We start from the raw sequence: 14421 nt of genomic DNA on the forward strand, positions 1-14421 counted from the left end.
TTTGACTAAAATCCATGTCTCCTCCCCACTGTTTCTCTCCCTTCCTTTGGACTAAAAATAATAAAAACTACAGCATTTAATAAGCATGTAGGCTACATGTGAGTTTGGCTCTTCTGAAAATCTGGCATTAATATTTGCCAGAGGGTGTATCTTAGTAACCTAAGCATCTGATATGGAATTCTTAAATTCCTTGGAACCACAAGTTCAAATCTTGATAAGGTCAATTCCAGTCCTCCAACTTTCTGAGGTAAAACTGTGTAATACGTAACTTATGGTACGAGATTTTTGGAAAAGAACATAAGATCACATGGGATTTGTGCTAGTGTCCTTGGCCAAAAGTCCCCCATCTACTCCTTTGTTCTTCAAGTATGCCAAACACTAGTTCGCTCTGCTTGCTGACTAGCGTCCATTCCAGAAAAAGTTGGAGTTCAGTGCTGCTGAATTTATATGGTTTGTGAAGTTCTTTGGGATACTCTGATGAAGAGGCATGTAAATGTAATTAAAAATGTGCTGGTGGCTAGAGAGAGACTTGTGTTGAAATATGGTATTGAGTTGTGAGGCTTTGCAGAGAACTACTGGAAAGGCACCATGTCCTCACCTCGTGTTGTAACTAGCTATTGGCATACCTCTTTTGTGAGGTGTGTGGGTGGATGGCAATGTGATGGATGGCATACCTCTTTTGTCCTGAACTACTAAAAAATAACTAACCAAATCATGTTTAAAGATTCCCTCATTTAGTGTTAACCAGATGCTTTATAGTAATGCCTTTAGCATGAATGCTTCTTCGTGTTGTGTTAGTTAGCGTAGTGACACAGTGCATAGATATGTGAGTTTTTAAAAATACATAATCACTGCTATGATGTGTATTTAGGTTTGGCAGCATTCAACTGTATTTTTTATAATTAGTGCAAAATTATGGGTTTAAAGCAGTTTTCTTAATGTTAGCTATTTCAGTTTTCAGTTGTGGGAAATTTTGTATGGGGTCAGACCATAATTGTTTAATGACAGCAGATGAGACTCAAACATTTTTAAAATTTTTATAACCATTAAAACGCAAATTGTCAACATGTCAAAATATACAAAGTAAGTATCCTTAAATCAAACTCTGTTCCTTTCTTACTCTGCTTATCTGTAGACTTCGATGATTATTAATGGAAATATTTTTTGTCATTAGTCTAATCCTTTCAAGCCTGTGTGTTTTGCAGTAGCACTTAGAGGTGCCCATTGAAATCATGGTCCCATTGTGCTAGGTGCTGTATAAACACATAGTGTGGGCCTGTTCCTGCCGTCAGGAACTTAGTCTAAATTCACAATTTTACTGCCCTAGTTACAATGTGATGTTGATCTCAGTCCAGTTTCTAGGGACTGTTAGACACTGTATGATGGAGTCACAGCAGAAAGACCAAAGTCTGTCTATCTGACTGGTTGTGGAGAACAAATTCCTCCATCACCCTGGAAGTTGTAATTCTAGGTCAAGTTTGAGGCATGGTGGCAGGGCAGTTTCAACAAAGTTTGCATGGCCGTTTTCTGTGCTGTACTTGCTTTGTGGATAGTTAAGACTTCAGTCTCTAATCTGTGATCTTTGAAAGCAGTCACTTGTATTTAAATTCTGTGGAGTCTGTCACTTACTATCAAAATAGTTCAGCTTAAAATGCTAGTCATGTTTGAATCTGCTGCACCATTTTACGGTTGGACTAGGGCCCCCCTGTGTAGCTTGTAGCGAAAAGGTTTCTAGAACATCGTACGTCTGCTCATATAGTAGCTTCTATTGAGATTTTTGTGACAGACTCAAGGGGAAGGTAGTGTATGTGAAGTTTATTGTACGTTTTCCAACCTCTTCTCACTTGTTCTGTTGTGTGGGCATGACAAGCCTATTGTAGATCTTCGTCGTGAAAGTAGGGAGCCGAACAAGATCTGCTACTCTGGAGTAAATTCTAGATTGTTCTGCTTTTGTTAGGGGAAAAAACCCCTTCTTTTGATCCTCTCTCAGAGGGAGGGAGAGAGAGGGAGAAGGGAGTTGTTTTTTACTCTCAGCTATTCAATATTTAAATGTCTTGATTCCTGGTATCCAACCAGACTATTCAGTAGGAACATCTCTCTTCAGAGGCACTTAAGCAGGATTCTTTCCTTCAGGCAGTGCTGGTTAAGGTGACTGATAGGGCCAGAAAATGTGAAGTATGCCAACCCCTCTGCGCACAGGGAACAGCTGAAAGGAGAGCCTCATGAGCCAAACCCTTCTGATCAGTTTCCTTATGGACTAGGAGAAGCTCCTGATAGCAAATGAAATGGCCAAATATAATTTTATATGCTTTTTAGGCAATTGGTTCACCTGTTACCTATGAGCCAAGCTTTTAGTGGCTCATTTTGCTCTCTGGGACCAGGTAGTCTCTGAGCTGACATAGTTAATGGAAGTTGTATGTTAGCATCTAAGAGATTGAATCAACAGAATGTACTCCAGAGTTAAGCTTCAGTTCAAGCATTAGTGCATAGCTGAGTCAGTTATCCAGCACCTGGCCATATTATGCAATGCCTTCTGGAGTCTTTCTTCCAACTCCCAGAAGGAATACATGAGGTCTTGAATAGCATACTGGGTATGACTTATTTTCTGCTTGTGTAGATTTCTTTTAAAGGAGTACTTCCTAATATGCAGCCCACATAAGGCTGTTTAATCTCATTCACAGGCAGGGACCATATAATTTGGAGTACCAACATTAATAATTGTTGTCCTTCAGCCTTGGCGTTACCTATGAAAATTTGAAGGCTGTAATTTTCCTCCTTCTAGGTGCATGCTCTGCAGCATTTATTTTTGTACTCAGAATTTTCTCGTTTTTTCCTCTTTTCACAGTATTTGATTCTGAAACTTGAAAGACCTGCTATAGTCCAAAGTATCACCTTTGGCAAATATGAGAAGACTCATGTCTGCAATTTAAAGAAGTTTAAAGTCTTTGGTGGGATGAATGAAGAAAACATGACAGACCTATTATCCAGGTAAGAGATGATTTCAGCAACTTGTAAATCCATCCTAAATCAAAGGCTGGACCACAGTGTTCTTCCCTCCCTCTTTTCTCCCAGATGGCACTCGGTTAACAGTGCAAAAAGGCTGCTAGTGTAAGCCTGCTGTTGGCTCCTGTGGCCCCATGTACAGCCCCTGCGCAGATAACTGATGTGATATGGTCAGGCCAAGGAGCATATATGCCAAAATTTAGCTCTGGGAAGCCTTCCCTACCTTGTTCTAACCACAGAGGATTTGTGGAGGGTGAGCTCCTGGAGGTTTTGAAGAGCCAGGGTGCAATGCTTGTGGGCTGAGATTCCTTTCTTCTGCATACCTGAGACATGCCCCTAAATTTGAGCTACAGTTGTGGAAAACTTTTAATAGTTCTTTAGGAGTTGTGTAGTAAGTGTTCTCGACTGCATATGTATAGAAACTCATTATAACAATACAGGTCTGAACTACTCAGCTGTTTTACCTTCATATTGATTGCTCTGTCAAAGGGTAGAGTACAAAACTAATTTCTTCTTTGTCTTAAATCACTTGATTTGGTAGTCCAGTGGTAGGTATCTTACGGAAGGCAGCCTATTACCAGTTTTAGACTTATCATAGATCTTAAAATAATTACTAATTTAAATTTGAGAAGGCCACCTAGCCAGTCTTCTGCCTCCTAAGTTGAAAGGGAGAGATAATATTTAGATCACTCACTGCACTTCAAGTGCAGAGGAGCCATACAGCAAGAGCCAATGTTAATTGGAGGCCAGCAACAGGAAAGCCCAGTTATAGGGAGTGTGTGCTGGTTTGTTGAAGTAGTCAGTATTTGTTGGCTGCACTTCCTTGATCAAAGAATCAGACTAGTGCTGCCTTACCAGGTGAAACCATGTGACATGAAGAACCTAGCATAGATATCCTACAGGACCATGTAGTAGGATTTCAAAAGCATCTTCAGATTTGAGCTGCCCCAGTTTAGTAATTTTAAATTGCTATTGCTTAGTGCTTGAATTGTGGGGCAACTTGATAGGAAGAGGGAAGGACTGAAATAGTATGCTAGTAGTTTGCTGGTATAGTTGAGCAGTCTGTGTCATTTGACTTCTCAATTTTTCAGGAATTATTTCTTCATGTATTATTTTTGATGTAACTATACTAAAGTCCAGGTTTATTTTATTACGAATCTTGATACCTTGCACTTCATGTAGTACTTTTTCATCTGGAAATCACAGAGCACTTTTAAAATCAGTTAATTCTCATAATGCTCCTGTGAGGTAGGCAAGTACTATCTATGGCTTACAAATGGGAAAGCTGAGTTGCAGAGAAGTGACTTGCCTAAAGTTACATTTTGAGTCCGCATAGACTGGAACAGAATCCATATCTCCTGACTCCAGTTCCCTACTCATATCACTAGACATGTTACCTCCTTGGGAGGTAAAGTGGCTGATTCAATCCAGACACTGGTTCAACATGCATACTTATGAATCAGTAGTAAAATGAAACCATCACATTTCAGACATGACCTAGGTTGCATTTACTAGTTAGTTCTAAAATACAAGGTAAGATTTAGTAACTTTATTTATTTTTTCCACAGTGGCTTAAAGAATGATTATAACAAAGAAACATTCTCCTTGAAGCATAAAATTGATGAACAGATGTTCCCCTGTCGATTCATTAAGATAGGTAAATGCATTTTTTCAGCATTCTGAGTAGAAAATAATCTCTTCTTATACATGTGCCAGTCTTGGCACTTGTGACTATGCTGTATTCAGGCAAAATATTCAAAATAGCTGTTCCATTTCATGGTCTTTTAGACTGGTTAGACTAGAACACAGTGAAGCCTTGTAGCCAAGGAGTAATAGCTTAATATTTTAAATCCTATGGACTGCAAGCAAAGTAGAATACAAACTTAAAGAAATGTGATCATGTGGCCAAGTAATATTGCTGGGGAAGCTGCTTACTGTCCTACTATGAATTACAGTACAGAGCTTTAAAAAAAATTCAAGAAGTTTACTGCTGGTAAAAAGTTCAGCATTGACAGCCTTCAAGGTTGAAAAGAGTTGAATTCTTCTATTCCCAAAACAGATACAGCATGGTTAGCAGGAACAGAAGCTTCCCTTGCCCCTTCCATACCACCTAGACTCACCTTGACTAAAGAGACAATATCTGGGGGAAGCGGCAGGTCAGTCCCCATGATGTTCTGAGTCATTAGCCTAACAATTAAGGCCACTTGTGTTGGTGGTTTTTGCAATGGGAGCATTTGTCCACTGAGAACTGGACTGAGTCATTTCCTCATTTCACCTGGGCTACCAAGCAAAATAACACTTGGTCACTGTTTTTTGCTGCATTTCAGTGAGTGACCTAGAGGTGAAAGATTCCAATTTATGGATTAGCTGACCTATCTGGTCCCTCAGGGTATGTCTACACTGCAATTAAAAAAACTCACTGCACTGAGTCTGAGCCCAGATCAGTTGACTCAGGCTCACAGGGCTTTGGCTGTGGGGCTATAAAATTGCAGAGTACATGTTTGGGCTGGAGTCAAGACTCTGAGACTCTCCCCTCTTGTGGGGTCTGAGTCTGGGTTCCAGCCTGAGCCCAAATATTTTACATAGCAATTTTATAGTCCTGTGAGCCGAACAAGGCTGATCTGGGGCCAGCTGTGGCTCTGCTACTGGTCTTGTATTGTGGTATTACACATACTCTCAGGTCAAGAAATAGATAAGTTCATGGAGGATAGGTCCTTCAATGGCTATTAGCCATGATGGGCAAGGATGGTGTCCCTAGCCTCTGTTTGCCTGGGCAACAGGGTATGGATCATGTGATGATTACCTGTTCTGTTAATTCCCTCTAAGGCACCTAGCATTGACCACTGTTGAAAGACAGGATACTGGGCTAGATGAACCTTTGGTCTGACCCATTATGGCCATTCTGATGTTCTTATGTTCTTTGCTTTGCTGTAGTGGCTGTTCTTTGAAAGGAAAACAGCAAGGACATACTTGCAGAAAAGTGGAGGAATGAGACAGTTTACTAATATAACTTACTCAAGCTACATAATTCATATACTGTGAATCTTGAGGTCCTGGTTTATTTTACCTCGCTCACCCAGACTTTGCTGCGACTGTCTGAATGGGGCTCCTTTTGGAATCCCTTTATATCACTCATACCTCTGCTGTAGAGTTTTTGTGAAGATGTTGTCTCCAGTGTGTGCCAGCACCCAGGGAAGTGAAAACTTAGGCCCAGGAATTTAAATCTGTCATTTGTGTGATAACCAGGAGCCCTAATTCCCATAAGTGTGCAAGTGTATTTTTTAACTATCTTTTTTTTTTCCCCCTATGATCTTGGCCATATAATCTGCAAATTTGGCTCTGAGATACTTAGTGATGGAAGAGCAAGGTAAAGCAACACAAATACTGTGTTGAGTATAGAATATTTGAATGTATTAGTAAAGTTTTATTGCCCTTAAACATGCGGTGGCCTTTTTATTTTGTCTCAGGATAAAAGTGTTATATTATGGTATTACTTTTCATATGTTGTGATACAAGGTGTAAAAAGTAACACCAGTAACTTTTTGGTCATTTTTTGAGTGACTGGAGCATTAAATGTGTGCTGCTTTGCCATTCAGAAAATGATTTTTGAGCTCAAATTTACAAATGGCTATTTTTAAAAAGTCACGCTTGACATACGTTATTGTAAGCTAATTCTGAATGTGTGCTTTTCTGTGGTTGAAGGAAACTGATTTGATAGGTTATGAATATCTAACAGTTACGTGTGGAATGTGTGTACTTTAATTTATGCGTGCACCAGAGAGAGGGGTTTGGAATGCCCACAAGTGAATATTTATTCCCAGCATTTTTCATAGATCAGGTGTAGGATGATTTGAACATTACTCCTGGGGGAATTCTGTGCCACTGTGCACATGCAGAATTTGTGTGTCCTGCAGATTTTTCCCCCCCTGCAGAAAATACATTTTGCCCAGGAAGAGCTGCGGTTCTGCCTTTCGCTCACCGGAGGCTGCTGTGGCACCAGAATAGCCAATGGTGGGTGAAAGGTGGAACTGCAGCACTTCTTGGGCACAGTGTATTTTCTGCGGGGGATTGCGGGCGGGTGAATTCTGTGAATGCAGAATGGTGCAGGATTCCCCCAGGAGTAGAAGTCCATCACAGCACCCTGCCTGCGGCGCCAGGTTAGGACAGACAGAGTGGGGCACATGGGACTGCTGGGGCGGGGGGATCACAGACTAGGATTCAGAATGGCTAGTGATGGGGACAGACTGGGGTGTAGGCTCATCAGCTGGAGGGGTGATGGCATTGAGCCAGGGGCTGAATGGGAGTTGGGGGGTGCAAGGCCCCATGGGGATAGGGGAGGAGCGTTGCAGGGACACATGGCTATGGGGGTTGGGGAAGAGGGGCAGGTGTGCCTGACTGAATGGGAGAACTTGGGGTCAGCAAGGGTCTGCATGGGGGAGGCTTCTGAACTGCCTAACAATTCCCCCTCACCCCCGCCCCCCCCCAAACAAAACAAAACAAAACAAAAAACACCTGTTCCATACTTCTACCACCTACACCCAACAAACTTGTAGGTTCACTCCAGGCTCCTTTCCTCTCCCTCAGCTCCTCCGTTACCCCTCACTCCCCCAAGCCTTTGCACTGCTTCTGACGGGTGCAGGAAACACACTTCTGTATTGTAATTTAAATTAAAGTTCTGTACTAACACGCCTGGTAATTATCAGAATCTTTTTTTTGCTGACAGATATTTTGAAATAAATTACCAAAATAATCGAAACCTGTATGATTATATTGTTGTTTTGATAGATAAAATATGCAGAATTTTTAATGTTTTGGTGCAGAATTCCCCCAGGCGTAGGACATGCCAGTCAAAGAGCTTTGAAGTCTGTCTTGATACCAGATAGTGTATCTTTTGTAAAGAGCATGGTATTTTGCTCTGTGATTAACGTGTAACATTTTATTTTTGCAACAATCCTCAGCTTTTCAACTCTTCACTAGTTTAGTGATATGTAACAATTACATAACAGATGCGTGCATGGACTTGGGAGTGAATAAACTGTGGGGTGTCAAAAGTCACTGCTGAAGAAACAGTGGCTGGATAACTTAGAAGAATGGATCTATGCTGTTCTGGACTTGTAAACATATGCAATAGGCAAAAGCTAAGTAGAGTTAGGTCTGGTCTGTCTTTGGATGAAATATATCAGAGGAAAAAAGAATCTGTTGGTTTTGTGCACGACTGTTAGAGTATAGCTAGAAGTCTTAGCATGAGAACAACCTTGCCTATAATGCTGCTTATACACAGAGAATCTGCATTTTACCTTTCTACATTGATTGAGATGGGACTCTCCATTCTAAGCCCCCTTTTTTAGTACCTTAATTTCTTGATTCCTCTATCTTTGGGATGAATTTTTTATGCTTGCTGCATGCCCAGAAGTAAATTTTGGTTTTGGAAAATTGATGAAAGTCTACATAGCACTTGAGAAAGATTAGGCTTTTGAAAACTACAAGTGGCCTTTAGACTGAAACCTATTAAAATACTTCCTATTTTGTTTTATGCAGCATTGTTCATATAATAATGTGACATGAAAGTGTTTCTACTATGAAATTACTGTGAAAATGGTGGTGTGAAATTCCGTTATTTTTTCATGGTTACAGATCAAATGTGCTCAATTTACAAGTAAACTTTTCCCTACTTGCTAGCCATGGTAATTCAACTTGGGATAGGAATGCTATGCTGTGTTTCATGTGACATCACCAATCAAGATTCTGTAAGCCAAAATTTGCTCTTATATGAGCCTATTGGGTGAAATCCTGACTCCAACAAAGTCACCCGTTTTCATCAGTGGGGTTGCACAGGTGTAAATGAAGACATAATTTGCCTCTGTGGTTGGAATTTGGTTAACAATTCTATTAATAAGCATGCCACGATAGACTCAAACTTCCACTCCTGTAGTTGAATGAGCTCTGGCAAGAACAGGGCTTATACTGTTAGCAGAAGGAAAACAGTGTGGGGGAAAAACCCAGTCAAATGCCTTTGTTTAAGTGTTCAGACATGCCTCCTAACTTGAAAGGAGCAGAGCAGTTGAATAAGAAGGTAACTTTAAAAAAAAATCTCTTTTTAGATTGAGCTTCACTTTTATAATTCTGGCCACTTGACGTTGTTCAGACTTCATAGGCCATGCAACAGAGCAATGGGACATGTTTAACCCTTATAATAAAATTCTGTTTTGCCTAGTTGTTCATTGAAAGACTGGGCGTGGGTGAGGGAAGCAGCTTACTTGGACATGTCCTATACCAATAGAAAACTCATATATTCATGTTTTATCTCAACGCTTTCATTTCTGGCCCTTCTACCTTCCCTGGTTTCAGGAAGCTGTGATTGGGGAAAGCTCTTCATTGAGGGTGTGGGAGGGTGTTGTGACTATTGTGGTTATGGTGAAAACTTATTAAGAGGAGCGTCTGACATACCAAATAACTGGCATGTGTTAATCAGTCCGCATGTGCCATAAGCTTTGGTATAATGGAATGGAACTATATTTGCTTTACTGTTGCTTCTCTGGTAAGTCTTTGTAAATAAGTTGACTGTAATGTTATCTAAATTGTGCCTTGTAGCATATGTTTCTGTATATGTGTATGTTGTGTGGGCAAGTACCATAATGTTGGCCTGCAAGGGTACAGTTAAGGTTGCTGTAGGAATTGTAGATAATTTAAGATTACGTTTGAAATAGATGAACTCGGACTTGATTCACATTTCCCCAGGCATAATTATTTTGAATGTTGGTTTTATTTCCATCCTCTATCATATGCTCCCTCAGTAGGCCTGTTCTTACATCGTTTTATGAAAACAAAAGAACCTTAGTGCCAGTAAAAATACCTGTATGTTTTGTAAGTGCCCTAAATATCTGCACTGCTTTTGATCTTGTTAAAAGTGTGGTCAGATGTTTGGCTGCGTGTATGTGTTTTCCCGGTTGGCTGTTCCAGCTCTGCACAGACAGTTGGCACAGCAGACCTTGAGTGAAGCGCCCAATGACCACAAGATTCGTTAACGTGTGAAGGCATCCAGCCAAGTTTATTATCGACAAAGCACGGGTAATAGCACCTGGCAGACTCCATGAGGATATTAAGACATGGATGCCCATGAAAGTGGAGGCAGCTCAGTCAATGGTGGGAGTTTCCACTGCTCCCTAGGCTGGCCAAAGATAATCCCTTTGAGATTCATCTTTATACCCTGATACAAACAAGTTACGTACTGTCATCCTGACCTTATCTTTTAGGATAAGTGTGTTTCTGTTATCCTTGGGGAACGTTTTTGTACCATTGTTGATATCAGGATGTGTTTGCATGTGTACTCTGTACTTAACACTTCTTGGGAATGTGTATTTTTGCAGTATAAGCCCTGTTCTTGCCAGATTCTGTGAGCAGGTCCTGCCTCATACCAGGCCTCTAATACAAGGGCTTATGTCTCAGGCTCTATTCCTACTACAAAAAGTATATTGATTTCTGCTCTGCACCAGTTTTTTGTTACTGTGTAGCAGCAATTCAGTTGGTCTGAACTATTGTTTACATGTTCAGTACTGACTGCTGTAGCACTTGCAACAAAATATGCTGAAAATCTTTAGGTAGAGTTCTGAAGTTTTTTACTGTGGCTAGAATGAGTCAAAGATAACTAAAGCTCTACCCCAAAGGGATGGGAGTGCCCAGCATAATCCAGTACAGAACATACACATAATAGGGTGTGGCCACTGCAGTGAGAATACCTTTGCAGAACAAATCTTTGGACTTCATTTTTACAGGGGCTACTTCTCAAATACTTGGGAAGGTTTTACAGGCTTGTAGGGCAACACAGAAGAAGATACATGGTCCGGGGTGGGTGAAGGAAACAAAGGGAACGGTTGGGAAAAGAACTTAGATGGGACATAGGATTTAACCTCCTCCTGGTCCCTCCTCAAAGCCTGCTACTTTGTTGCTTTTGCACAAAATTACGAATAAAATAAATTTAAAAGAAAACTAGCTCAGTACATAACAAAAACAGGGTTACCCTCGTGACCTTATTTTGTGTGAATCTCACCGCTCTTTCAAACTGCATCCCACCGTCTGTCTCTCCTTATGTCATGTCTAATTTAAATGCTTGCTACCCCAACCATATGACATTTTATTTGTCTGAAATGCTGTGCACATCTCTAGGAGCTGTATAAATGAGAGAGCAGAAAGGTGTGAAAGTGAAGATGAGAAGCTTGCCCTTAATGTAGGAGAGTGGGAACCAGGGGAGAGATTCAAGACTGAGGAGATACGTTTAGAGTGATGGAAAAGGAATCTTAAAATGTCGTATGTTTTAGGGTTAAAGAACAGGTTATCCTGCCATTCAACTCATACTCTCCCCCCATCCCCCTCCATTTTCATCTTTTGGAGCAACTTTAAAATATCTAATTAAATTTTCTTGGGCTTTGTAGCCCCTGCGAGGCGTCTATCATCCTTACCATATGTGGTATAAATTCTGTTTTAATGCTAATTGGTTTTTAAATTCTTCTGAAATAGAATGATCCTGCATGATGGAACTCTGATAGTAAAAACACCACTGCTCATCTGTTTTCTGTTTTATTTATGAACAAATGTAAGACCTTGTTGAATGTTTAATAGAGCTATTGAACTGTTGGTGGTCTTACATCCTTGTGGTATTTATGGTTCGCATTTCTGAAGTACCTGTCACCCTAATAGCTGTACATAAATGTACAGGACATGTACATAAATAAGTATTATCCCTAAATGGGATTTTAGCTGTCCAACCGCATCCTCTATTTCATGGCCTCCCAGAGCATGATTCCAAGTAAAGTGGGGTAAGGTGGGGAACCTGCTATTCAATTAAAATGCCTGTGTAAGGAGAAGTAGTCTTCTCTGAGTCAGGTGTTAAACCTGGGCTGTTAAATCTTTGCTAGAAGCCAGTGCTACAGTTTGAACTCTCTGGGAAGTTCTGTCCCAGTCCTGTGAGATGTACCTTGTGCTCTGACAGCTTTCCAACCATCAGCTCATGTTTCAGTGTGAGGGACAAGTGGCAACTGTTGAGATAAATGGGCCACAGCCCCTTATTTAGCAAATGATAGCTAATGCCTTGAATTGGACTTGGAACTGGGTAGGTAACTAGTTCTGAGGAATCAGAGTAACAGCCGTGTTAGTCTGTATTCACAAAAAGAAAAGGAGTACTTGTGGCACCTTAGAGATTAACCAATTTATTTGAGCATAAGCTTTCGTGAGCTACAGCTCACTTGAGCCGGAGACATCGAAAATAGGATTCTAGGTCACCACAGAACTGTATCGTGTTCGTGGGGGTGGAGGGGCAGAAGGAGAGGCCCCGAGATAGGACAGCTGCTTCTGCTGGGCTGAGAGTATAGTTGGATAGGTTAACAATATTGCTGGGTGGGTTGAGGGAAGCATTGCTGTGGCCCCTTGTGGCGTGTAGTAGTTTAGAAAGTTTAGTGTTCTTTTTCTTTTGTAGAGAAGCAAAGTGTGTGTTGTAAATGGCTTGTCTAGTTTTAGTAAAGTCCAGCCATGAGGAAGTTTGTGTGGAAGGTTGTTTTTTTATAAGAGTATCCATTTTTGAGAGCTCATTCTTAATCTTTCCCTGTTTGCTGTAGAGGATGTTGATCAGGTGGTTCTGCAAGCTGTAGCTCACGAAAGCTTATGCTCAAATAAATTGGTTAGTCTCTAAGGTGCCACAAGTACTCCTTTTCTTTTTAGTTCTGAGGAAGATGCTTGGGGTGGAATGTTCTTGATGGTCTGACTTGCTTAGTAGAGAGGATGCTGAATGGTACACCAGTTCTAGCATTTTCAGGTCTTCATGGCTCTTACTTGTTTTTCCTTTCGGGGGGCTGTGGTGGATAGACAACCTAAAAGCTATTAAGTGCTGTTGGTGCTTTTTATTTTGTGTTTTATAGACTCTAAAATTGTAGTATGGGGAGCAATGTTTTGTTTTTTCTTGTAGAGAAGGAACTAAATGAAATCATATAAAACTTTTATTAATCCTTAATTTTTTTTAAATGCAAATCTGTGTGAGAGAATTTGATAAATTGCTATGTATGCTCTTGGATTAAATCCACTTCTAATCAAGAGAAGAATGTTAGTAGTGATTGCTGACTAACAGGACTGGTTACTAAAGTCCTCTGTTCAAAGGACAAATATAGTTTGCTCCTGCTGTCTTAACTTTCACCTGCACTGTGGATCAGTTCTGACCTGAAAAATTGTCTCGTATCTAGAGGTGGCTTTTGCTGTTCAATCCTTTTTGCCTCATCTGTGGTACCCAACAAAGATACTGGCTTGGTGATGTGACGTCTATCCACTAGGAATTGGACTGAGAGTAACTCTCTTGGAACTCTGAAAAGCCATCAGATGATGGGTCACTTTCCAAACTGATGAATTTGAACAGATGGCCTGAAGGCTTATGTCATACATGTTGCAAATTCCACAAGTTATCAAGTCACAAGCATAGCTTTGATACTGCTGTAGTATGCCCCACTCAGAGTAGGGGGCAGGTTCTAGTGCTGCACTAGGGAGTAGCTACTGTGTAATATCTTCTCAGTTTGGATTTTTTGTTAGAGGTTTTTAACTTTCAAAGTATTTGAACATTGAGGTGGGAGGACTGTACTCTGTGAAGTGATTTCAGGTTGTATTTGCAAGTTTAGCGAAGAATGGAGGAAGGCAACCCAAAGGTCTTGATTGCAAAAGCTTGGAAGACGTGAAAAAAAATACTTTATGGGAATGTTTATTTTTCAAAATAAAATGGGCGTAATACATAGCCTGCAGGCATTTGGCAAATGAAAGATTAAGAGCCATGCAGTGTGGTGAGGAGAACAGCAAAAGAATAAATGGACATACATCAGACATCAAGAATTATAACATTCAAAAACCAGTAGGAGAACACTTCAGTCTCCCTGGACACCTAATAAGAGACTTAAAAGTGGCAAGTCTTCAACAGAAATACTTCAAAAACAGACTCTGAGAAACTGCAGAACTGGAATTAATTTGCAAACTGGACACCATCAAATTAAGCCTGAATAAAGACTGGGAATGGATGGGTCACTACAAAAACTAATATCCCCCGCTGATACTCACCTTCTTGTCAGCTGTTTGAAATGGGCTACCTTGATTGCATTGGCCTCCTTAGCACTACAAAAGTGATTTTCTCTCCCTTGGTATTCACCCCTTCTTGTCAACTGTTGGGAATAGGCCACTTCCACCTTAATTGAATTGGCTTGTTAGCAGTGACCCCCCACTTGGTAAGGCAACTCCCATCTTTTCATGTGCTGTGTATTTATACCTGCCTACTGTATTTTTCACCCATGGAAGCTTATGCCCAAATAAATTTGTTAGCCTCTAAGGTGCCACAAGGACTCTTCGTTGTTTCTGCTGATACAGACCAACACGGCTACCTGTAGGTGTCAACTTTCC

The 14421-nt window shown here is 40.7% G+C and overlaps 1 protein-coding gene across 6 annotated transcripts in view; it reads left to right on the forward strand.

The window, feature by feature from the left end:
- The window catches only part of MKLN1 (muskelin 1), a 179983-nt gene that overhangs the window by 43595 nt on the left and 121967 nt on the right, over window positions 1-14421 (forward strand). For 4 of the 6 annotated variants that reach the window (XM_073328850.2, XM_073328852.2, XM_073328854.2 and 1 more), the window contains exons 3-4: window positions 2846-2988; window positions 4572-4660. The exons of 1 other annotated variant lie outside the window; for it this stretch is intronic. In XM_073328850.2, the coding sequence (XP_073184951.1) occupies window positions 2846-2988; window positions 4572-4660 (232 nt within the window). Of the gene's footprint in view, window positions 1-2845; window positions 2989-4571; window positions 4661-5468; window positions 6371-14421 lie in introns of those variants that run through there. One more of the 6 variants, XM_073328853.2, reaches the window with a different exon arrangement.

The sequence above is a fragment of the Lepidochelys kempii genome, chromosome 1 (genome assembly GCF_965140285.1).
Source record: "Lepidochelys kempii isolate rLepKem1 chromosome 1, rLepKem1.hap1, whole genome shotgun sequence".
Classification (NCBI taxonomy): domain Eukaryota; kingdom Metazoa; phylum Chordata; order Testudines; family Cheloniidae; genus Lepidochelys; species Lepidochelys kempii.